The sequence below is a fragment of the Monomorium pharaonis genome, chromosome 1, assembly GCF_013373865.1.
Source record: "Monomorium pharaonis isolate MP-MQ-018 chromosome 1, ASM1337386v2, whole genome shotgun sequence".
Taxonomy (NCBI): domain Eukaryota; kingdom Metazoa; phylum Arthropoda; class Insecta; order Hymenoptera; family Formicidae; genus Monomorium; species Monomorium pharaonis.
In genome coordinates, this window is record NC_050467.1 from 11,908,852 (window position 1) to 11,933,665 (window position 24,814).

Consider the following 24,814-nt stretch of genomic DNA (forward strand, 5'->3'; position numbering starts at 1 on the left):
TTCATGTTTTATCAAAATTTACAGTCTTAATAATGGCGAATCCATTATGACGGTTAGAGAACTAAAAAATTAATTTTTTGTAATTATTAGTAGTAAAAGTTTTAAAATCATGAGTATTGTACGTTTTTTAAATGTTTTTGATACCGCAAAATAGCGAATCTAATATGGTAAATAAAATATCAAAAATGTCAGAATTTCCAAATAATATTTTATAATGATTATAACTTCAAAACCTTATTTTATTTTCTCAAAAATAATGCATCCAATGAAGAAAGTAAAAAGAATACTTTCTTCAAGAAATTTTTTGTATAATACGATATCTTTTTCATTTGGAAATTCTGACATTTTTTATATTTCATTCGCCATATTCAATCCGTCACTTTAAGGTAATCAAAACATAAAAAATGTACAAAACTTACGGTTTCAAAACTTTTGTTGCTAATAATCACGAAAAAATTAAATATTTTTTCAGTTCTATAAACGCTATATTGGATCTGCCATTATTATAATCGTAAATAATAATAAAACATAATCAGTGATGTTAGATTCATCCAAAATTCATACTATGAAAAAAAAGCTCGAGAATGCTTGATTTTCATAAAATTATTAAGAAAAAATCCACATTTCACTAAATTTCTTGCAATTTTCGCCATTTTGGAAAAGTTACAATAAATTGAGGTTTAAAAAATTTCTCGTTGAACTTCAACTATTTTATCCACCCTTAAACGCGGTTAGAAATAGATCCTAATACTTTTTCTGTTCAAAAAAAATATCAAAAAAATTCCAATTTTTCGGTACTTTTCCATTTAAAACCCACCATATTGATTTTCTGAAGCATAAAAATACAATTTTGACTTCGGAAATTAAAAGAGCACACCCAAAAATAATAAGATATATGGTTTTGATCAAAACATTTCCCATTTTTCCTACTGAGAAAGAAAATAAAAAATGAACAAAAAATTGCGTGTCTTTCGGCGTTAATGGGTTTAAGAAACAATGCTAAACTAATTAAAATTTTTTTATAAAATTACTGATGTGACTAGATCAATGCGATTATTATCTTTTAACTTTTATCTCCTGTAGTCTTAGACACGATATAAGACTTGTAACGAGTCGTTCCTCCAACGCCGCTAAGACAGTGACAAGGACAGGGCCGTTACCCCCTACCTCGTGCGGTCCCCTCTGCTCTTCTCTGCTCCCCTCACCACCAGGTGGAGGGTATATAAGCCCTCTACTAGCGATAAGAAATCAGAGCTTCCCCGGCCTGCGTAGTGAGCAGACCGTACCAGGGCATATAATCTCTTATGTATTTTTTGTGATCAGCGTTTGTGGCGCCGCCGCTGCAAGCGAACCAGCCGAATCGAACTAAAATGCAATATGGCCGTCTAAAATCAACATGGCCGTAGTAATGAGTTCCATAAGTTCGGGACAAGCAAAGCTAAGCAAAGCTTATGAGCAAGCACGAGCAAACGAGCGGTTATTTCCTATGTAGACCAATTTGATTATTTCATTGTGATGCGCAAACTTGTGGTCAAGCGAAGGAGGTTATTTCCTATATTTCCCTCCAGAACAATTTGAAACTGATGGTATATAATCGCAATTCCGCTTACAGAAACAGCTTTTTTCTCGCTGCGATTTAATTTGTAGTGTATAAAGACTGTTTTTTTTTAGACACCAGTAGCTGTTCCAATTTGTACACCAGCCTTCGACACCATATAAAATAAAGATGCTGTCAGAGGAGTTAGATGAGGGAGCTACAATTATAACCAAGAAAAAGCAATCTGTGATCATATTACTTAGCTTCGACAAACGATGACCTAAGTTCAACTAATTGTAGGCTCTTTCTTACGTCCACGTGGAATCAGCTGCTTCTTCGCAACTTGCAACAGGCTAAGGCTGCGTTCCGATATTAATTGTCAGTATTGAAAATCTACAGTATATGTGACGTAAACTATAGATTTTCAGTACTGGCACTGAATATCGGAACGCAGCCTATGTTGCGAAGCAGCTGATTCCACATGAACGTAAGAAAGAGGCTACAATCAGTTGAACTTTGGTCATCGTTTGTCGAAGCTAATGGGTGTCAAGAATCACTTGAATGCAAACTACTTTCCAGTATGTTGTAGCGTAAGAAAGCAAGAAAATTGTATTGGAGGAGAAACGTAATTTAGAGAATAAGGTGCTCTGTCACATAGAATGTAATTTTATTAAAAACATGTAATGGTTCCATAAAATAAATAAGTTAAAAAAATTTATTAAATATTAATTTAAATGTGTATGTATGGCGTGTGTGTACGTGCGGGTCAATGGGTGGGAAGGGGAGTGAGGTGAAAGGGGAAAGAACGGCCATATTGCATTTTAGTTCGGTTCGGCTGGTTCGCTTGCAGCGGCGGCGCCACAAACCCTGTTCACGAAAAAAGCATGGGAGATTACAGCCCCTAGACCGTACCTCCTGGTGAAGTGAACTAGGGTTCCTAGTGCGCATATTGAGCGCCATAACCTAGAAACCCGATCCTATCTCGGCACGTGAGTACCTGCCTGGCCGCGCATTGAGTGGCAACATACTGACCGCACCCGAGTTCTCGGCCGCGCGTCGTCCCGTCCCACCCCGCAGCCCCGCACTGAGGGGAAACCGACACCACGATCTGTCACCCACGCGGGATGATAAGCGATAGCGTCGACCGATGAGCTGATGCGCCAATCAGCTGAGACCGGATAAGCGTACCCATAGAACTTATACTAATGGAAGAAGAAAAGAACCCGTAAAAGTTTGTCCAAAAAGTGAGACAGAAAACTATAGTTCTGTCTCATTTTAAAAAAGGTAAAAAAAACGTGCCAAGTGTATAGTTTTCCTTTAAGGAAAAAATTACAAAATCCAAGAATATTTTTGATAAATTTAACCTAAGTGATATTTTTTTATAACGAAAAAAATTACAAATCCAAAATAAAACTTTTGATCACATTCAACCTAAGTAATATACATTCCTAAAATAGTATAACTTTGATTATTAAAGTAACAATTATTTTAAATAAAAATTATTTACGCAGAAATTAATTTTTCTACAAAAACAATGATATGTAAATATTTTGCGCCAATTAAGAGTAAACACAAAATGAGTGTTAAGTTTCTTCTCTACAAAAATAATGATATGAAGAAATATGCGCCAATCTATAAAAATAGATGTTTATTTTTTGGCTTATGGTTGGCATTCATAGTTTAATTTTTCATTAGGCCTGTATCAGAGTAAAGATTGATATTTTTTGTAGAAAAATTAATTTGTGTATGTGAATACAATAATTTTTATTTAAAATAATTGTTACTTTAATAATCAAAGTTAAAAAATTTTAGAAATGTATATTACTTAGGTTGAATGTGATCAAAAGTTTTATCTTGGATTTGTGATTTTTTTCGTTATAAAAAAAATCACTTAAGTTGAATTTATTAAAAGTATTCTTGGATTTTGTGATTTTTTCCTTAAAGAAAAACCACATACTTGGCGCGCTTTTTTTACTTTTTTTAAAAAGGTAATTTTTGGGGATATCATGCATTTTGTAGTATTTATAAATTATATATCACTTAGATTGAATTTAATATGATCGAAAATATTATCTTGGATTTTGTAATTTTTTTTATATATTACTAATAAAGAATAAAAATTAGTATTATTAAAAACATTTATTTAAAGTTTTATTCAAGCTAATTAATAATTTTAAATATTGATTAACAATTACAGCAATATTTACCGATCCACAATTCTATATCACACAATATCTCTTCTATCTCATGGACACCAGTGTAAAATCTGAGTTATGTCACTCTCTGATTAATTAATTTTACATTGATGTTGATGATTAAATAGGTATGACATAGAGTTAGGCAGTGGTTAATTATTAAGACTGTTGTAAGGATAAGGACCATTTTTTGTCATCAAGATACCGGCAATTATATAATTACTAGTAAACCAAAGAATAAAAATTAGTATTATTAAAAACGTTTATTTAAAGTTTTATTTAAGCTAATTAATAGTTGTGAATATTGATTGACAATTACAGCAACATTTAACTAATCCACAATTCTAAATTACACAACATCTCATCTATCTTATCGACACCAGTGTAAAATCTGAGTTATGTTACTCTCTGATTAATTAATTTTACATTGATGTTGATGATTTAATAGATAAGGTGATGCAAAGTTGTGCATTGGTTAAATATTGGAAATGTAAGGAATCTATCTCATCGACACCAATGTAAAATCTAAGTTATATTGCTCTCTAATTAATTAAGAGGTTAGTGGCAGTCAGTAACTTTGAAAAAATCGATTTTTCAATTTTGTTATTTCCTAAAAGTAGGACATTTCAAGAATATTCCCTGAAAGTTTCAAGCTAATCTGATGAAAAGGAACGGAGTTATAGAGCTGTAACGATTGCTCTGTTCGGAGCAGGTAGCCCAGCGCACCGCCGGCAGCTGCTCTCTGCTTTTGTTAAGAATACTGGTATGTGTGTATATCTGCGGAGGGGTCATATACTATACATACAAGTACTATATAAGTTTATACTTGTGTTAGAATATCTTTGAATCAGCTGTGATACAAAATCCTAGTCGAGATTTACAAAGACCTTCAGTATAGCTTCGAGCAGAGCAGATCAGTTATTTTTTACAAGTACACGATGCCACGTAATACCATAGGAATTAGTTGTGACTAACACGCATAATTATGCGGAAAAAGAAGACGCCGATTGCATACAGCTCAGCAACAAGCGCGCGCGTGAGAACACTCGAGAGGGAAAAATGCTTCGTCGCCAACAACAAATTGATATTTTAGAAGCGACTCTATCAGAAGAAGGTGCTCTGTGTGACCCTGGAATAGACGACTCAGTGTAAGTTAAGAAAAAAAATTTTTAACTCAATCAAATTAGAACTTGAAACTTTAAATGCGTTTTTTTCGAAACAACATTTTTCAAATCGGTGAGCAAGATTGCTGAAAAACAGCTCAACGTATAGCTCTGAAATTTTAAAGACTTCTTTTGTACATAATTACGAGGTCCCTGATCGAAGGATTTTTTATTTCTTTTTATACTTTTTTTTATTGTCAAAACAAATGTTTCTTTTTTAGGTAAAAATTTAGTTTTTACTTTCAATGTCCGCCATTTTATTTCCAATTAATTTTTTCCAAAATGCTTCGATCAGGGACCCGCCAAACTAATATATTTTCTACATTTATTCGTATTTTTGTTTACAGATGATCCAGTCCTGAGAAATCTTGCTCACCGCAAACCATCTTTTTTAAAAGGCCGTCTACACCATCGGCTGTTATGCCCAAACAATTTTGCGTAAAAATTTTTGTACACATTCTTTAAAATTTACTCTATAATATATTAAAATTTTTTTCATTAAAAATATAAATAAGTCTCCAAAAAAATCGCAAAGAAGTGCATTTTTTTGGCCTGCTGACTGCCACTAACCCCTTAATTTTATAAAAAATTTTATCAGAGTACACGAAGATAGTCTTCCGGGGTCTTTTCATAAAAATGTCGTATATCAGATAAAATGCAATAACTGTGATGCATCTTATGTGGGTCAGACGGGTAGACAACTTCACACAAGAATATTTGAGCATAAAAATAACATTAAAAAAAGGACAAAATTCTGTTTTAGTTGATCATAAAGTGGAATTCGGACATGAATTCGATTGGGAGAACGTAAAAATATTAGATAAAAAAAGGTTCTTATTTAAAAGATTAGTTTCAGAAATGCTATTTATTAAGAGACAAAAAAATAGCTTTTTGCAGCCAGACACTGAGGGCCTCTCGAATATTTATTGTAATATTATTGATAGATTAAAAAAAATCTGAGAAGTCTCACCGTCTTGAGTATATTGATCTTTGTTTTGGTCCGTCTGAAAACGGCGGATATACGATCTGACCTCTCAGTGCTATCTTGTCTATCGGTGGGAACGGTGGCATAATTTTGTAATTGTGAATATGAGTTCTTGGATCTGATTAAATCATATTACCTCAGCATGAATATGTAAGTGTTAATAATAAATGTTCACAGTTTTAAATTTAATGTTAAAGACTTTCAATTTATTTGCATTTCACGTAGATACGGAATATCATGACACATTAGCCTTGTGTATTGGACTCCCATGCACTACAACAACGAATAACCATATTATTCGGTTATAAAAAAATTTTGTCCAATGTGCGGATTACTTTAAGAAACTCAAGAATTTCATATTCTCAACTCCACTACGTTTAAACAGTAGATAATTATAATATGATCAAAATATGTAGAAAGAATTAATTGACATTTTTGTGTATTTATTCTATGTATATAGTTTAATTTATTTAACTCATATTATTGTAGTGTTATAGTTTGCCCATATGGTATATTACGATTGATTCATCATTGATAATGATCTTAAAAAAAGACCGAAACGTCTGAAAATTGATCCAATAAAGGATATGACCATTGTAAGTTGTTTAGTCATCTTTTGTTTGTTTGTTGCGCGCTGACTCCCGCAGCAGATTCTCTATAGCCAATTTAATTTGATGTAATTAAATAAAAAGCCTTTAAGGTAATTATTAATTCATTAATTAATTTTACATTAATGTTGATGATTAAATAGATGAGGTATGACGTAGAGTTGTGCGTTAGTTAAATATTGATAACGTTGTAAAGATAAGAATCATCTTTTGTCACCAAGATACCGGCATTATATATTTTACTAGTATACCAAAGAATAAAAATTAGTATTATTAAAAACGTTTATTCAAAGTTTTATTCAAGTTAATTAATAGTTGTAAATATTAATTGACAATTGCAGCAATATTTAACCGATTCACAATTCTATATCACACAACATCTCATCTATCTCATCGACACCAGTGTAATGCAAGATCTACAATGTCAGCAGGAGTAATGGAGTAGGAGTAAGAAAGATTATCGTCGCAACCCTAATCCTATACAGTACAAACAATTCGGTATTCTACACAAGAGGTGTAATACACCCCAGCCTTTTAAAATAACACAGGCACACAAAAAAAAAGTGGTTGGTCCGGCGGACTAGACTAGTCAATCCTTATGTATTTCGACCCGAAGGTCAGAATTGCAAAATTAGCTCGCATTTCCTAATCTAAAAAAAAATTTTTTTGAGGTTAGGAAAAAATGAGCTAATTCAGCAATTTTCACCTTGAATTTGGATTCAGCGGGTCAAAATACATAAGGATAGACTAGTCTGGTCCGCCGGATCAACATTAAAAGAAAATTTTTTTTTGAGGTTAGGAAAAAATAAGCCAATTCAGCAATTCTGACCTTGTATTTGGATTCAGCGGATCAAAATACATAAGAATTGACTAGTCTGACCCACCGGACCAATATTTAAAAAAAAATTTTTTTTGAGGTTAGAAAATGCGAGCTAACTTTGCAATTCTGACTTCAGATTCGGATTCAGCGGGTCGAAATACATAAGGATTGACTAGTCTAGTCCGCCGGACCAACCACTTTTTTTTTTGTGTGCCTGTGTAATTATTACTCGTATATTATCAAACATTTTGTAAAAAAAGATTTAGAACATTCATTAAATTTGTAAAAATAATGTCTAAAAGTTATTTTCAAGCAATTTAAAATTTAAAACAGTAAAAAAATTCATGAATATAACCAAAAAACTAATCTAAAACTAAAGCCAAAAATCAGTGGGGTTTATTCTACCCCACAGTGTAGGATTACGGTTAAGGTACAATTTATAGACGTTACAGTGTAAAAATATACTCTCGCTGGTGAACTGCTGTGTTAGATTTATTTTTAATCTTCGGCGTGATGAGCATATCACACCGTTCAGGCGTCGTCTGGGATGGGTCTCGGTGGAGAACAGAAGGTTGTTTTTTCTTGGATGTCAAATTTATCGTATTCTTTACATGACTTCTCCTTCTTATCTACATGAACTTTTTATCCCCTCTGACCCAACATTAAGAAGATCCGAGCGTTCTTTGCACCCTTCATCACAGACCTTCCACATTCCTTCCCATAGAACTGCTACCTACAAAAACTCCTTCAGGCTATCTTCTATTTATTTCTGGCATTCCCTTCCCGATCATATTACTTCTGCACCCTCCTTGGCTACTTTCAAGAATCTTCTTCGGTCGTTCTTGATCGCTTCTGAGTTTGCTTGAGCTGCTATTTGTGCTTACTCTTATACCTGCAATCTGCTTACTGATTACTTTGTGGCCAAGTTAGACTTGACCTTACTTCATCAATTAGTTACTGAATTGTCTATACTTGCTTTACTTGTGCTTCACTGCTTGAAGGCTTCCTGCTTGTCTTACTACATTATACTGCGTGCATTTGTGCCTTGCCCTACTTTTTATGTTTCTTGCAGTCCAAGTCTCATATCTACTTTGTAAACGAAGCTATACTATAAACTATTGTTTTTGTGTTTTTACTTGCTAAGTCTGCTCTCTTTGCCACTTTGTACTCCTAGTTTATACTTATTTTAATTATACTTTTATTTTTACTCTACCTGTATGCCATTAGACCAGTACTATTGTTATGTTAAATTGTTACGAACATTAACTATATCGGCGTTCAGATTGCTGGATTCTGCTAACTGTACAACGTAGATTCTCATTATATTACTTGTAATTGTTTCATCTATCAGTTTGGAGCTTGCGTTTGCTTACTTTATTTTATTTTATACTATTAGCTTAGATTAGTTCATAAGTTTACTATAACATTCAGTGTTGATTATTGTCAAAATTATATTTCTATTTATACTCCTTTGCCCTACAGCCATGCTCGGGCATAATAAATACAATCAATCAATCAATCAATCAATCAATCAATCAATCAATCAATCAATCAATCAATCAATCAATCAATCAATCAATCAATCACTCTCTCTCTCTCTCTCTCTCTCTCTCTCTCTCTCTCTCTCTCTCTCTCTCTCTCTCTCTCTCTCTCTCTCTCTCTCAGTATATTTTCCATGCGGGTCATACATGTCGCGACAGGTAGACATTTATAGTGACGTGTATATTAATTAAAGTTACGTACGTGAGTGGGCGCCCGTATCGATAGGATCGGCATCAGCCGATACCTACTAATATGGTCGATGAATATGCGGAATATAGATGTGCCGCATGTAAGAAGGAAATAAAAAGTCAGGTCGTGACATGTAAGTCATGTGTCAAACTTTTCTTCCATCCTGGATGTGCAAGTAAACATAAGGTGTATGACAGAAATCGAGAATATGTGTCTTGTCCTGGCCCATATGAGAAGTTCACAGTAGACAGTGAAAAAGATATAGATGTGAAAAAAACACCAATACAGACGGGAAGCGGAAGAGAAAGACTAAGTTCTACGGGATCGACGGGAAGTGGCGGAAGCAGAGCGATAGGAGTCAACGTGGGCATGGATACGAAAATTGATTGGCTAGTAAGAACTATGAGAGAGATGAAAGATGAAATGGCATGCAAACGAGAAATAAAAATGCTGATTAAAGAAACAGTGCAAGAGGAAATAAAAGCTATTAAACAAGAAATGGAAGACCTACGAAAAATAATACGAGGAGGAATGCAGGCGTCAGCGGAAAATGTGCGCGGCAGTTACAGTGAGGCAATAAAGAAAAAGAAGGAAAACATCATAATCATCAAACCGAAGACTCAGCAAGAAAGTGAGACCACTAAAAAAATAATAAAAGAAAAAGTTGATATTAAGAATATGCCAATGGGGATTACAAAGGTACGAAAAGGAAGAGAAGGAACAGTAATTCTAGGATGTGAGACCGGAGAAGAAATAGATAAATTAAAAGATGTAGTGCAGTCTAAACTAGGTGACAATTATAATGTTACAGAATCAGTACAAAAGAAGCCGAAAATAAAAATTGTTAATATTAGCGAGGAAGAAATAGAGTTGGATGACGATGAGCTAATAGATACAATAAAGAAACAGAATAGTATTGGTGAATCTCGTATAAGCATAGTTAAGAAAATCCCGAAAAGAAAAAATATGGATGATAGTCAATCTAGAAGGAAAGGAAAAGAAGGTAGATCTTTAATAATTGAAGTAGATGAAGTAACACATGAATTGATGTTAAAAAAAGAAAAGTTGAATATAGGCTGGAGAAAATGTCCTGTGTTCAATCACTTTAGCATAAAGAGATGTTTCAAGTGCTGGGGATTCTACCACATTGCAAAAAACTGTACGAGAGATGAAACGTGTCATAAATGTACAGGAAAGCATAAAGCAAGTGAATGTAGAGAGAAGCAGAACAAATGTGTAAATTGTATGTTTAAAATAAAAACATATAATTTAAAAATAAAAGACGATCATGATGCTCTGGATCCGGAATGCCCGACATACAAGAGGGCTATCGAAGAGGAAAAGAGGAGAGGTGGATGGGAAGCCAAAAAATAGCAATTACAGAAAGAAGAGAATCAGATAATATATACAAACGCGCAAAGTTTAATGGCACATAAGGACGAGATACAGCATCAGATTATGAAGAAATTAAATCCGGCAATTATTGCATTGTCGGAGTCGAGACTGATTGCGGAAATTGAAGACAGTGAAATAAGTGTACCGGGATACAGTGTGGTTAGATGCGACGCGGAAAATAGAAATACAGGGGGGGTTGCTCTGTATGTAAGAGACGATATCAAGTATGAGATAGTAGTATTGAAAAAATTAGAAAGGATTGTGTGGTGCGTTGCAATAGAAGTAAAAGAGAAATTGTTTAAAGGAGTGTTAATGGTAGTATATCATTCACCGAGTGCGTCACATGGAGAGTTTATAGGATTCTTAGAGGAGATAGTAGAAGAATTAACGATAAAAGAAGAGTGTATAATATTAGGAGACTTCAATATAGATTGTATGACAGACTCTTATTATACAAATAAACTACTAACGACTATGCAAAGTCTAGGTATGAAGCAGTATGTGGATAAACCAACGAGAGTTACCGAAAATAGTAAAACAATTATAGATCTAGTTTTTGCGAATAAAGATATAAATGTAGAAGTCAAGTACGAACCTAAGATAACGGATCATGCGTGGATAAAAGTTGTGATAAATACGAACAAGATTGTAAATAAATATAAAGAATTCAGTGGCAGGGATTATAGTAGATATAATGCGGATGAGTTTATTAAGCTAGTGGAGAGTAATTTAGAAAAAGGATATGATTTAGATATTAATGAGTTAGATATTAATGTAAAGGCAAAGAATTTAATTAATAGTATTGTAGATGCGCTAGACATCTCAGCACCTAAGAAAATTTTTAGAATACCAAAAATATGGGAAGGGAAAAAATGGTATTCAAAGGAAATAGAAGAGCTAGCGACTAGAAGAGATGAGGCTTATAGAAAAGCACTGTACGATAGCACGGAACAAAACTGGCAACAATTTAAAATAGAAAGAAATGCAGTAGTTAGTTTAATTAGAACAAAGAAAAAAGAATATTATGAAAACATGATTGATCATAATAGTAACAATCCCACAACTATGTGGAAATCATTAAAAGAAATTATTAGAGGAGGACCAATAGGCGCGAAATTTGTAGGAAACATAGATTTTGAAATATTAGACAATAATATAGAGTGTGATATAGCTGATAAATTTAACTTATATTATATACAAAGTATTAAAGACATAATAAAATCTATAGATAAAAATTATACAACAAGCACAAATAAGAGAACTATTTATTGTATTGAAAAGATGGGAGAGCTAGAAAAATTTGAATCAATTACGACAGAACAAGTAAGAAAAATCATTAGGGAATTACCAAAAAAGAAAGGTACAGAAGAAGGAATAACTAGCGATATATTAAAAACGGTATTTTGTGTCATAGAAGAGAAACATTGTGATATAATAAATAAGTCATTGAGTGAGGGTTGTTTCTTGAAAGAGTGGAAAACATCCACGATAATTCCAATACCAAAAGTAGAGAAACCTAAGAGGGCAAGTGATTATAGGCCTATTAATATATTACCAATATATGAAAAAGTATTAGAGATAATAGTTAAAAAGCAAATTGAGGTCTACCTAGAAAGTAATAATATTATAACGGAACATCAGTCGGGCTTTAGGAAAAATTACTCGTGTGAAACAGCAATTCAAACAGTTATAGATGAATGGAAATTGATTATTAGTGAGAGACAAATAGTAGGAGTTATTTTTGTAGATCTTAAACGGGCTTTCGAGACAATTGATAGAGGAAGATTATTAGAGAAATTATACCAGTATGGTATTACAGGAACAGTTCTAGAATGGTTTAGGTCGTACTTAAAAGATAGAATGCAACAAGTTCAATTTAATGATAAATGGTCTAAGATACTGACTACGGAATACGGAGTGCCACAGGGTTCGGTATTGGGCCCATTGTTGTTTATAATATATATGAATGATATTGTTAACGTTTGCTCGGATGTGTGTAATATAAAAATGTTTGCGGACGATACGTTAATATATGTAACAGGTGAGAGTAGTGCGGAGATAGAGAGGAAATTGAATATTGCATTTAACGTAGTGGAGGAATGGATGAATATTAATAAACTGAAGATGAATGCGGGGAAAACAAAATATATGTTAGTTAGAGGTATAAGGAAAGAATTGAGAGGCAATACTATTGTGAGATGTTTGGATGGAAATGAGATTGAGCGCGTAGAAATAATAAAGTACTTGGGCATAATTATTGATGATAGACTTAGATTCAGCGGTCACTGTGATTACATGCTAAAGAAAATAGGGAAGAAAATAAGTTTTTTAAATAGAATAGGGAACTTTATCTCGGCTTACACTAGATGTACGATATACAAGACAATTATAGCACCTCACTTTGAGTATTGTGCAACGCTACTAATAGATATGGGGGATACACAGTTAAGTAGGCTCCAAATAGCGCAAAATAGAGCTATGAGAGTCATATTGCAATGTGACAAACGTACCAAAGTTAAATGTATGCACCAAGCGTTGCAATTTATGACCATAAGACAAAGGCTGTATTACAATATGTGCATATTTATTTTTAAGATCTTAAATAATATGATGCCGGAGCAATTTAGTAATAGACTTAGAATAGTAGAGGGAGAACGCGAAACTAGGCAGACAGGGGATATTGTTATTGAATTCCGAAAAACAAGAAGCGCGCAAAAAAGTTTATTTTATGAGGGTGTGTTAATGTACAACGCATTACCACACGAAGTTAAACATTGTAATCGTTTAGAAATGTTTAAACGAATGCTAAAAGAATTTGTTTTTAATGATGTAGCATAAAATTGTATATATATGTATTGAAAATAGCTGAGAAAGCTAATAAAAGATCAATCAATCAATCAATCAATCTCTCTCTCTCTCTCTCTCTCTCTCTCTCTCTCTCTCTCTTCTCCCTTGAGGTTTTACCATCGACACGACTATTGATAATAATAAAGCACAATTCACGAATCTGTCTCGTTATCTCACTGCTGTGCGTCACTTACAGCAAATAATCTCATGCTGTACGTCACTTACAGCAAACCACTATCATGCCTCCCAAAATTTATCACAACATAGACTTCTCGTATTAAAAAATTACAACTAAAATTATTGTTTGTAAAAGACATATATCAGACGGTATAACAATAAACTACTTCACGAAACTATCGCGAGCTGGCGCGTGGCGCGAGCGAGCCATTGGCGACCCACGTGACTTAAAAAGCTTCCCAGATGCGCACAATGTAAAACGGATAATCAGATTACTGTTTTAGTTAAAGTTAGGATAAATTTATAGAATTTGATTGATGGTATTCGTTTTACGCTGTGCGCATTTGGGACTCATACACGATGCTACAGTGATTATGCAAACGCTACATGATAGCAGATACGCGAGATGGATTTTCGTCCTTCATGTCGGCCTCCGCAGAGAAACTTAAGGTTGACGATAACGACGACATATCTTACTCGTAAAATAAAATTTTGACGTTGCAGACTTTGAATCGCAATACCTCCACTCATAAAGCATGTAAAATAAAAACAGTTTTCTCATATAAATCAACTCTAAGCTCTTGATTGAGCTTAGTTAGAACTCGATCGGTTTAGCCGTTTTTGAGATCCGATAATCTCGAGTGCTTGCAAGTCGCATACACGCATAAAGAACACGGTCGGTCTCACGCTGCGCGTTCACTTGGCGCGAGCCACTACCATGTCTCTTGATGTAATAATTACATTATAACCCTGAGGGAATCAATAAATTCTATTCTATTAAACAAACACAAATAATTCTTTAAATTTACAATCACCAGCATATACTGCACGCCAACTACTGAAATATATTATAACCGGAACAAGTGCGGCGATAGAATTATTTTGTTAAAGATGATCCGAAAGAGAACGTTCTAAGAAATATTGTCCTTGTCCTTTTCAAGTTGAAATGCGCATGTGTAGTAAAGAGTAGTGGAAACGGTACAGCCCCGTAAAAAGTTTATAAACGCGTAATAGTATGTTTCAATAATAGTGGCATGCATATTAACATTATACGCGATTGTTCGATAACAAAAAAACAAAAGATAAACAAGAAATGCAAGAACTCGTAAGAAGTTCAGCCAAAATAGGGTTATATATATGTAAGAATTTAACTTTTTGCCTGATTGTACTAAAAAGGGACAAAAATAACTCTTAGAACCCTCTTTGTCGGATTGCGATACTAGCGCACTCGTTCCAGTTGTATTATGTTTCAGTAGCGCCAACAAATTTAGTCTTACGCAGTTTTTTCGCCGAAATGTGTATATATTATATGTACATATATTAACCAATTTAATATCTTTTGATGCTAATATTTATAAGATGTTCAATCGAGCTGGTAATAATAAATTTTCTATTAGATGTTTAAATTAACGCGCGGTCTTAAAAATGCATTATCCCATTTGTTTACACATTGTGACATGATGTTTGCGGGCTACGTCCGTCATAAAGGCCACGAGGACCTGACCGCGCGGATCCTACATCCTTCCGTCTCGGGAGTAGACGCGTTAGTCTGTGTGTCGTCCGATGTGCCGTTTTGACATCTAATTAAATTCTTTCAAGCGCCGCGTTGCACATGCGGCAAAGATCAACGACTCAGAGATTTAGAATTTTTGTGTGACACTGACGCTTCGTCCCGTCAGAAGACGCAGGAAGAAGGACCGAAACACCAAGGAAGAACAAACTGCTGCCGGGAAATCGCCAAGACCCCTTGAGAGCGGAAGCATGCAGGTCATGCCCCTTTTCCTTTGTCGTATGATTATATTACACAGGCACACAAAAAAAAGTGGTTGGTCCGGCGGACTAGTCAATCCTTATGTATTTCGACCCGCTGAATTCGAATCCAAGGTCAGAATTGCAAAGTTAGCTCGCATTTCCTAACCTTAAAAAAAATTTTCTTTTAAATCTTGGTCCGGCGAACCAGACTAGTCTATTTTTATGTATTTTGACCCGCTAAATTTAATTCAAGGTCAGAATTGCTGAATTAGCTCATTTTTTCCTAACCTCAAAAAACACCTTGTAAAAGCAGTTTGGATCACAAATGTATAATCCGGAATGTGCAGGCTTGCGTAACCACATTACCCGGGAAAAATTCAATGCGTATGACAAATTTGAGTTTCTGTAAATAGCGTAGAAAATTCACTCCCTTTTTTTATTATATCTCTTTTATTCTCGAAGATTCTGTGCAATGGCTTTCTCTTACGTTTATTTCCCTTCACAGAAACATCACGTTTGAGCGTCCAGCAAAAATCAGCCATCATATTCACATTCCACTTGCCTTGATATCGATACTACATCTCCTTGATGTCCTGATGAAATCTTTCTCCATATTCTTCACTATAATCACCTAGATTTTCTGGGAAGTAGTCAATATGAGAATCTAAAAAATGCAACTTAAGATTCATTAGGCAACCTAGTTTTCTAGTTTTCCATCATTTCCGCTATCCTTTCTCTGTAATCTTCACTTTTGCAATTTTCTAGAAAATTTTCTCCGGGTAATGTGGTTACGCAAGCCTGCACGTTTCGGATTATACATTTGTGATCCAAACTGCTTTTACAAGGTGTTTTGTGAGGTTAGAAAAAAATAAGCCAATTCAGCAATTCTGACCTTGAATTTGGATTTAGCGGGTCAAAATATATAAAAATAGACTAGTCTGGTTCGCCGGACCAAGATTTTAAAGAAATATTTTTTTGAGGTTCGGAAAAAATGAGCCAATGCAGCAATTCTGACATTGAATTTGGATTCAGTGGGTCAAAATACATAAAGGTAGATTATTCTGGTCCGCCGGACCAACATTAAAAAAAAATTTTTTTTAAGGTTAGGAAATGCGAGCTAACTTTGCAATTCTGATTTTGGATTCGGATTCAGCGGGTCGAAATACATAAGGATTGACTAGTTTAGTCCGCCGGACCAACCACTTTTTTTGTGTGCCTGTGTTATTATTGATTGTAAGAATATCAATATTGCCGAATAAATTGCAGAGTCTGAGGAGACAACTTCTGCTGGCGCATAAATGGTATGACATCCAAATTCCATGCAAATCCCGACAAGAAAAGCAGAAACGAGAAGAGACATTTCCCGCCGATCCACGAGATGAGAGTCGAGAAACAACTTCTCGGAGAACGGGGATGCGACCGCTTGAGAAGAAAGGAGTCGTCGCCGGCGAAATTGAGAAGAATCTCGTCACGAAGAACAAGCAAATGCAAGTCTCGCGCCTAAAATCTACAAATGCGTAGCGACTGCATGCGTAACACGTCGCACGCAAATCAGGCTGCAAAATTGCAACCAATAGGGGTGCGATGCACCTAGGCAAAATGAGGTGCGTCGCAGCGTAACTCCCGCAAGATCAATCCTCACTTTGGCTGCGAGCAGCGAGCGATGCCGGAACAATTTTGTAAGATGACGCAGGAGCCGAGAGCACGACCGGAGGCAAGTATAAAGCCGAGTTAGTGAGACAAGCGTCACATCTATTATAAAATCGCCAATTTCGCGATCGAGCGAAGCCGCAAGTCTAACATCATTATTCTTTCGCAAACTCTTAAGGGGGATTACACGTACCTAGCGGATAAAAAATCGATTTTTTTTACATTTTCTTGAAGCTTCAAGTTTCGAGAACATATCCTGAAAATTTCATGTCAATATCTGCAAAAATGTCGGAATTACAGAGTTGAGTAAAACGGGATCGAGCGTTCGAGTGCTCAAATTCTACTACCTGACGCAGCCAGACGCCCGAAGGTTACAGCTCGCATGAACACGGCATTCTTTTGTGTGTCCTTGTTTTGTTATGTGAAAGGAACCTCATATGGCCCCGGAATTGCCGATTAGAGGTAAAGTGCAAAATTCGGCTGTTATCAATAATAAAGAACTAAACTTGAAACTTTAACCCTCTGCCTACACACCTTATTTTTCTCTCGATTCCTACACACAGGGATTACGCTAACCCCAAAATTTCGTTGACTTATATTTCCAAATGTATTTAATCAATTTTAATTTCTTTTTTTTTAATCAAAAAAAAATCTCAGAATTATGATGGTTTTGGCTGAAAAGTCAAAGATATTAAAAGAAAACAGATTTTTTTGAAAAGAATGAGAAAGAAACAACAAATTTTTGTAAAAATTTGCTTTTTCTTCAAACGCCCATATTTATTGGAAAAAAATAGATAAAGTAATTAAAATGGTGATCAATGGAAAAAGGAAGTTTTACTTTAAGAATCTATCGTCAGTTTTTTGATTCTGTTAAAAAAATATATTTATTTTGCAATGTGAATTTAGTAAAAAATGAATGCAGTTCAAACACAATAGTAAAAGAAAATAGTAATATTTATTTAAAAAACAATTATTAATACACAAAAACATAATTATTAATACAAAAAATATTTATTACAAAAGATTTGTTATAAAAAAAATTTTTTATTTGTAATGCTACAATTGCAGCATACTTTCGCAAAGTTATCGCGACGTTGGTAATATATATAAGTACTGTATGCGTAAATATGTAATGAACAAAAACATTTTTACTTACCCTTCAAATTTGGAACTTTTCCATTTTTTGTTACGTTCCCTACACACGGTGACTGTAACCCCAACAAGTGGACATAATTTGCCCACGTTCAAAATGGCCACGTTCGGAATGGCCACATAAAATACTGCACGGAGTTCAATTTGCCCACGTTCGAAACGACCACGTCCGAAATGGCCATGTCCGAAATGACCACGTTCGGAATAGCCACGTTCGAAATGGTCACGTTTAGAATTACCATGTTCGTAATGGCCACGTTCGGAATGGCCACGTCCGAAACGGCCACGTCCGAAATAGCCACGTTCGGAATGGTCACGTTTAAAATTACCATGTTCGTAATGACCACGTTCAGAATGGCCACGTTTAAAATTACCACGTTCGTAATGGCCACGTTCAAATTGACCACGTTCAAAACGGCCATGTTTGGAATAATTTTTTTCTTGTTTGCGTGGAAAGTTGCAAACCCATGTGGTGCAGAGAATGCTTTGCGCGCGCGCTCGCACGCACGCACGTACGCACGCACGCCCGCCTATTTTTAAATTTCAATTTTAACTCGCCATTTTATAACAAACGACAAAATCGACAATCGACGATCGTCACCAACAAACCACTACTATTAGCTTAAAAACACCATTTTGTTTTTTTTTGTTTCGGATGGCTTGTTCAGGCGACAGAGTGGTCACTGCAAAATGCGTTTTTTCAAACCTTGATGTATGCTAGCGGCCATATTTTTTCTTTCCGTCACTATTTTTTTTATAAAAAAATTTTTTTTTATTGTTAAAACATTAGTCAATAATCACATAAAATTTTATTTAATTTCCACTACTCTTTTAGCAGAAATAAAATGTCAAAATTAAGCCTGTTTTTCGGTCGTCTAGGTAGGTGTAACCCCTTAAGGCTTAATTTCGAGTCTTTTACAACACCGTCGCCTGATCTTGCCTGCCGCGTGTTAATGGTTGCGTTCAGCGGAGAATGTAGCGATGGAACTGATGTAAGATTTTCTGCTGAATGCCACGGCTTATGTTCTTACAACTTACATGTTTGCTGAGCGGTTGCCATTGTTTCCATCATATTAAAAGTACGCTCTATTTGAAACGTGTTGCAAGAGCATTGTTTACAGGTTATAAATATGCATTATGGTTGGCGCCATCTGAATAATAGCATCATCTTATGATAAAAGTGCGTTCAACAAAAATCACAAACTGGTGGGAGCGCAGCATAAAGTGCTCACTGAACAATTTTTTCCGCTGAACGCAGCCAATACATTTCTTCGTTCGCGTTCTCATTGCTCGTGTGCCTATACCGCAACCAGGTCATCGTCATTAACTAGTGTCATTTTCGTGGAATTTCGTAGTAGGCTATGTCCGATTACACGGGTGATTACGAACTTAAACCCGCGCGAACTGTGTATCCTGGCCGTCCTTGACAACCGTTCTCGCGCTCGGAACTTTGACGACGATCCAATCACGTCTGTGAAATAGCAGAGGTTGCGTGCGAATATTCATCGACATCGTATTACGACTATTATAATTAATTTTTTCCCGGCTTCGTTGTAATTCAAATGACGATCGGCTCGCTATACGCAACTCGAGATATTACCGTTCAACCGTACGTTCGAGGTCACATTTAATAATTGTAAGCGTTCGAAACTGGAAATATAATTGTTAATTTATTGCTGTCAAATTGTGTAGTAGATAGTTCTCTTGTCTTTCATACTCCAATCGCCACCCACACCAAACCTCTCCTTCTACCATTTTCGGGGTTGAGCAGTCGGCTATCGAGACCGTCTAAGTTCGTGCCGAGTTAGAATATAATATTCCTCGAATTTGAAAAACAATTACAAGATCATTCCAAAAGAGAATGCCTGGCGCTTATTAGAGAATTCGGCAAATCGCTTTCCGTTTCGTTTAAACGATACTTAGGGTGAAATAACAGCACGAACAAGAGACGAAGTTGCCCGTTGCTGGTGAGCACAGTCGCAACATATATCAGTTATTGCAAGAAGTATTTTCATGTCTCGATGGTCGAATTGGTTAGAACGTCTTCACAGAAAAATAGGAAATCCAGGTTCAAACCCCGTCCAAAAGTGTTATTTTTCGCAATAATTTCTTTACCGTTTACCTGGGATTTGATTAAGGTAACGTCTTATAGATGGTTGTTAGCATCAAAAGATATTAAATTGTAAGTGTAATTTATTTTGTAATATAATGTATTCCGGCAAAAAAATTATGTTATAAGACTAACAAATTTGTCGGCGCGCAATCCCGGTAAATGTAAATTTAAAGAACTATACACGTAAACATAGTGTTAACTCGTACAAGCAATAATAAATATACATATTTCTGATTGTAAAAATCAATCAAACCAGTAATAATAAATTTTCTATTAGATGTTTGAAGAACAAATAATGTGTACAAACATCAAAATAAATGCTGTTAAAAGATTTCAGAATACTTAAATGCAAACTTGGAATTTTTTAAATAAATTATACTATTTTTATAAAAAAAAAAATAATATTACCAACATCGATAGCCTCTTTTATGTCCATCTTCAATGCTCTACATGCTGAATTAGATGCATATTCTGGAAATTTTTGTTGAAAACTCGTGAGCATTTTATCAGCTTCAATTGATCGATTTAAATCAAACAGGCAACGTACCAATCTGTAAATAATAGATTATATTAATAAATTTCAGTACACATTTATCTAACCCAATAAAATAAAAAAATTATAAAAAATTAAATTTTGAAAAAATTAGTGTTAAGTTAGTTGAAATCAATACAAAGAAGCAAATTTTCGTATAATTAGAATCGTAAAAATGTAAAAAATTTAATATATGACTTAAATAATAGGTTACATTCATAAATTTTAATAAAAGCCATTTGATAGTAAATACAAAAAATAAATTTTTATATAATTGGAATTAGAAATTTGCATAACGTAAAAAAAACCATTTTATAATAAACATATATATGGGGCGTTTTTTGTGAAAACGCCCTCCCGCACATTTTATTTTTTGAAATAAATAAATGTTTAAGTGCTGAAAATTTTCGTTGATCCTTCTACTTTTGAATGTCGCGTGGCAAATTTGGAAACCCAAAATGGCGGCCAAAACAAAGAAGCCATTATTTATAATATAACATTTATTTGACTCTAAAAAGGGCCGATTCAGATGTGTCTTGATTTTAGGCAATGTTGTTAACCCTTAAAATACACTCTAGGTTAAAATAACTTGAAAAGAAATTTATAAAATAAAATTAAAATTTATTGATATTTATTTTGAAACAATTGGATTAACCATAATCTTGAATGTTTAAAAAATACACTTAATTTTAAGTTCAAAATAATTTATTTTTTCGTCGCAGTAACCATTGAAAGTGGTTTTGAGTCATTTTGACCCAGTGTCATTTGAAAGTGGTTTGAGTCATTTTGTGTATTATATCTATGTCTCATACAGGAAGTGTGTATTTTAAGAGTTAAAAGTAGCATAATTTTTCTAATCTGTAACTTACAAGATGTAGTATTTGATATTCCATAAAATGAAAAAATATTTTGTTTTTAACAACTCTGCTTTGAGGTTACGTAACGTATATACTTATTACTTGTATCAATATGACTATTATTTTACTTTATTTTTATCATTAGAGTACCTTTTGATAAGTAGTTTAGTGACAGAATCAATCACAAATCCGTGATTTTATAGAATATGTGATAACCTCAAAGTAAAGTTTAAAAAAAAAATACTTTTTCATTTTATGGAATATAAAATCTTATAGGCTATATCTTATAGACTACAGATATAAACTATATCTTATAGACTACAGATTAGAAAAATTATGCTACTTTTAACTCTTAAAATACACACTTCCTGTATAAAACATAGATATAATACATACTGGGTTAAAACACTCCAAAGCCATTTTCAATGGTTATTGCGACAAAAAAATTATTTTTAACTAAAAATTAAGTATATTTTTAAAATTTTCAAAATTAAGGTTAATTCAATGGTTTCTAAATGGATATCAATAAATTTTAATTTTAATTTTATATATTTCTTTTCAGGTTATTTTAACTCGGAGTGTATTTTAAGGGTTAACAAAAAAGTCCGGCCGAAATTTCGGTTTCGGTTTCGGTTACGGCTAGTTTCGGCCAAAAATCAAGATTTCGGCTTGATTTCGGTTTCGGCCAAAATTAAGAGTAAATTTCGGTGTCAGCCAAAATTCGGTGTCGCCAGCACCGCTAGCGGTTGCACCATCTCTTATCTCTTATCCGTTTTCATTCAAACAATTACAAAAGACAGCAAATAAATATTTATCAGCTCCGCCGACTTCTGTAGCAAGCGAACAACTATTTAGCTCTGCTGGGTTTATGCAGATTTATGCAGATAGACGCAATAATTTATTGGGAAAAAATGCCGAGAAACTTTTATTTTTATGTTACAACATAAAATTATTTAACTTTGATTATTAAGTTTTAATATAATGTTAAATAATAAAACCGTGATGTATAACTTTACTGTTATATTATGCAATGTATCTAATATAATAATTTCTATTAAAAAGTTGACTTTTTAAAAGATGTTTTTGTTTTTTCTAAAAAATACATTTATATTGTAATAAAATATAATAAATAATAAAGTATTAATACATTCTTAAATAAAAGCTTATTTAATAACTGATAAAAAGCTTATTCGATAACAGAATACTTAAATATTAAATATACATTTTTCCAACAATCTCTTAAGTTATATATATAATATTTTATAAATTTTTTCAAAAGTTTTGGTTTTCGGTTTCGGTTTCGGTCGAAATTCAGAGAAGACTAAATATTCGTTTTCGGTTTCGACCGAAACAAAAAAAAGTGGTTTCGGTCGGACTCTAGTTAACAACACTGCCTAAAATCAGGACACATCTGAATCGGCCCTTTTTAGGGTCAAATAATGTGCAAATGTTATTTTATATTATAAATAATGGCTTCTTTCTTTGTTTCGGCCGCCATTTTGGGTTCGTCATTTTGCATTTCCAAATTTGCCACAAGACATTTAAAAGTAGAAGAATCAACAAAAATTTTCAGCACTTAAACATTTATTTGTAATTATTAAGTAATTACATCTCAAAAAATAAAATGTGCAGGGAGGGGGTGTTTTTACAAAGAACACCCCATATACTTTTAATTGTAATTTTTTCATAATTTTTTAACACAAATTAAACAAGAAAATAAATAATATAAAGTAAGATCGTCTTGATATTTCAAAATAATAAAATATTGCATTATTTGAAATAGCCGAAAACGGTCTGAAAATGAGTCTTCTTGAACGCTCTGTGACATCACACTGCTATACTTGAACTATTTTTATGCAGTAAAACATTTATTTATCTTTAAAATAAACAAAAAACACAAAAACATGTTTTGTACCTTTATATAAAAGTATAACAATTAAAACATTACATAAGTTGTTCTTTTATGTGCCACAAGCTGAAAACGTAAGAAAAAAAGTATTATAAAAACATATTTTTTGTTTTAATTATAATATTTATAAAAGATATCAAATAACAAATATATTCTTTAAAATTATCTGAAATTATAGTAATGTCACCGTTAGAGTGCTAAAACGTTCCTCTGAATGATAAAATTACTATTAAAAATATGTAAAATAAATAATTTTTTTAAATAAATCATCGACATAAAGAATGGACTGAGCATCACGATAGACGCAGTGCACGTTATAGAAAGAGAGATTATAGAAGAAACCTATATTTGTCTCTTTTCTAGTATTTTATTGGTTATCCTGTTCCCTCTCCAGAATTCTTGTAGTAACGTAGCATTGAATTCGGCACTTAATCAATTCGTGATAACCGTATTTTAGAATAGCTATCAAAACTTGCTCTGCCACGTTACAAAAATTCGTTTATTTATTCTGCAAAGACAAGTGAATTTTGAAATGTGTCTTGTGTAAAACAACTCATAAAAGTGAAAAAAAATGAATAATTGCATAAATACGCACAGTTTGCAATTTTATTTCAATGTTCCTGCAAAAAAGAGATAAACATAAGCTTCTTCTGTGTAGTACCTCTCTTTCTACAGCGCGCACCGGTCTGTCTATCGCAATGCTCAGTCCATTCTTTATGTCAATAAAATAAATATACTATTTCTAGTAAAGAAATCCGTCTGTAAAAAATTTTAATTACAAACTTATAATTAAACATTTATATTTCGAGATTTTAAGAATCGTTGATCATGATTTTCAAATAAAAAATACAAATTGCAAAATAACATATCCAATATGGCGGACAAAAAATTCTAAATTCTAATTCTAAATTTAATGACTATTTTAGGAGTTTATTTGGAAGTTTATCGGGCTGTTGGTTAGGAATTCATAGTAAAAAATAACACATATAACTTAAATAATAATAGAGTAAGTTCTGATAACAATAAAATCTGATAAATTCAGCGTCCTTAAAAAATTCTAGATGACTAGTCTCATAGAAATTGGCTAAATTCTAAAAATTACTTCCGCCATATTGAATTCGCTATTTTTAATTTCGAAAATCTGATACCGGATTCGTAATCAGCAATCCCAAAAATCCCAATACATCAACTTCTACAAAAAACCAATTAATGGAAAAATTTGTGACACAAAGGATTAAAACATATATTGAAAAAAATTGAAGAAAAATCGCACGAAACACTAAGATTGCGTTTCACTTAAAGTTGGTAACACGCTCATGATACTATTTCATATTTCTTGTTCAGCAAATGTTCAATAAGAATAAAGATGCTTGCAAACTTTAAGTGAAATG

General features: G+C 33.5%; 1 protein-coding gene across 4 annotated transcripts in view; it reads right to left on the bottom strand.

Moving 5' to 3' along the window:
- Positions 1-24,814, bottom strand: part of LOC105833360 (WD and tetratricopeptide repeats protein 1) — a 213,377-nt gene that overhangs the window by 48,002 nt on the left and 140,561 nt on the right. For all 4 annotated transcript variants that reach the window (XM_036294553.1, XM_036294560.1, XM_036294549.1 and 1 more), the window contains one exon: positions 20,534-20,676. In XM_036294553.1, the coding sequence (XP_036150446.1) occupies positions 20,534-20,676 (143 nt within the window). The remainder of the gene's footprint in view (positions 1-20,533; positions 20,677-24,814) is intronic.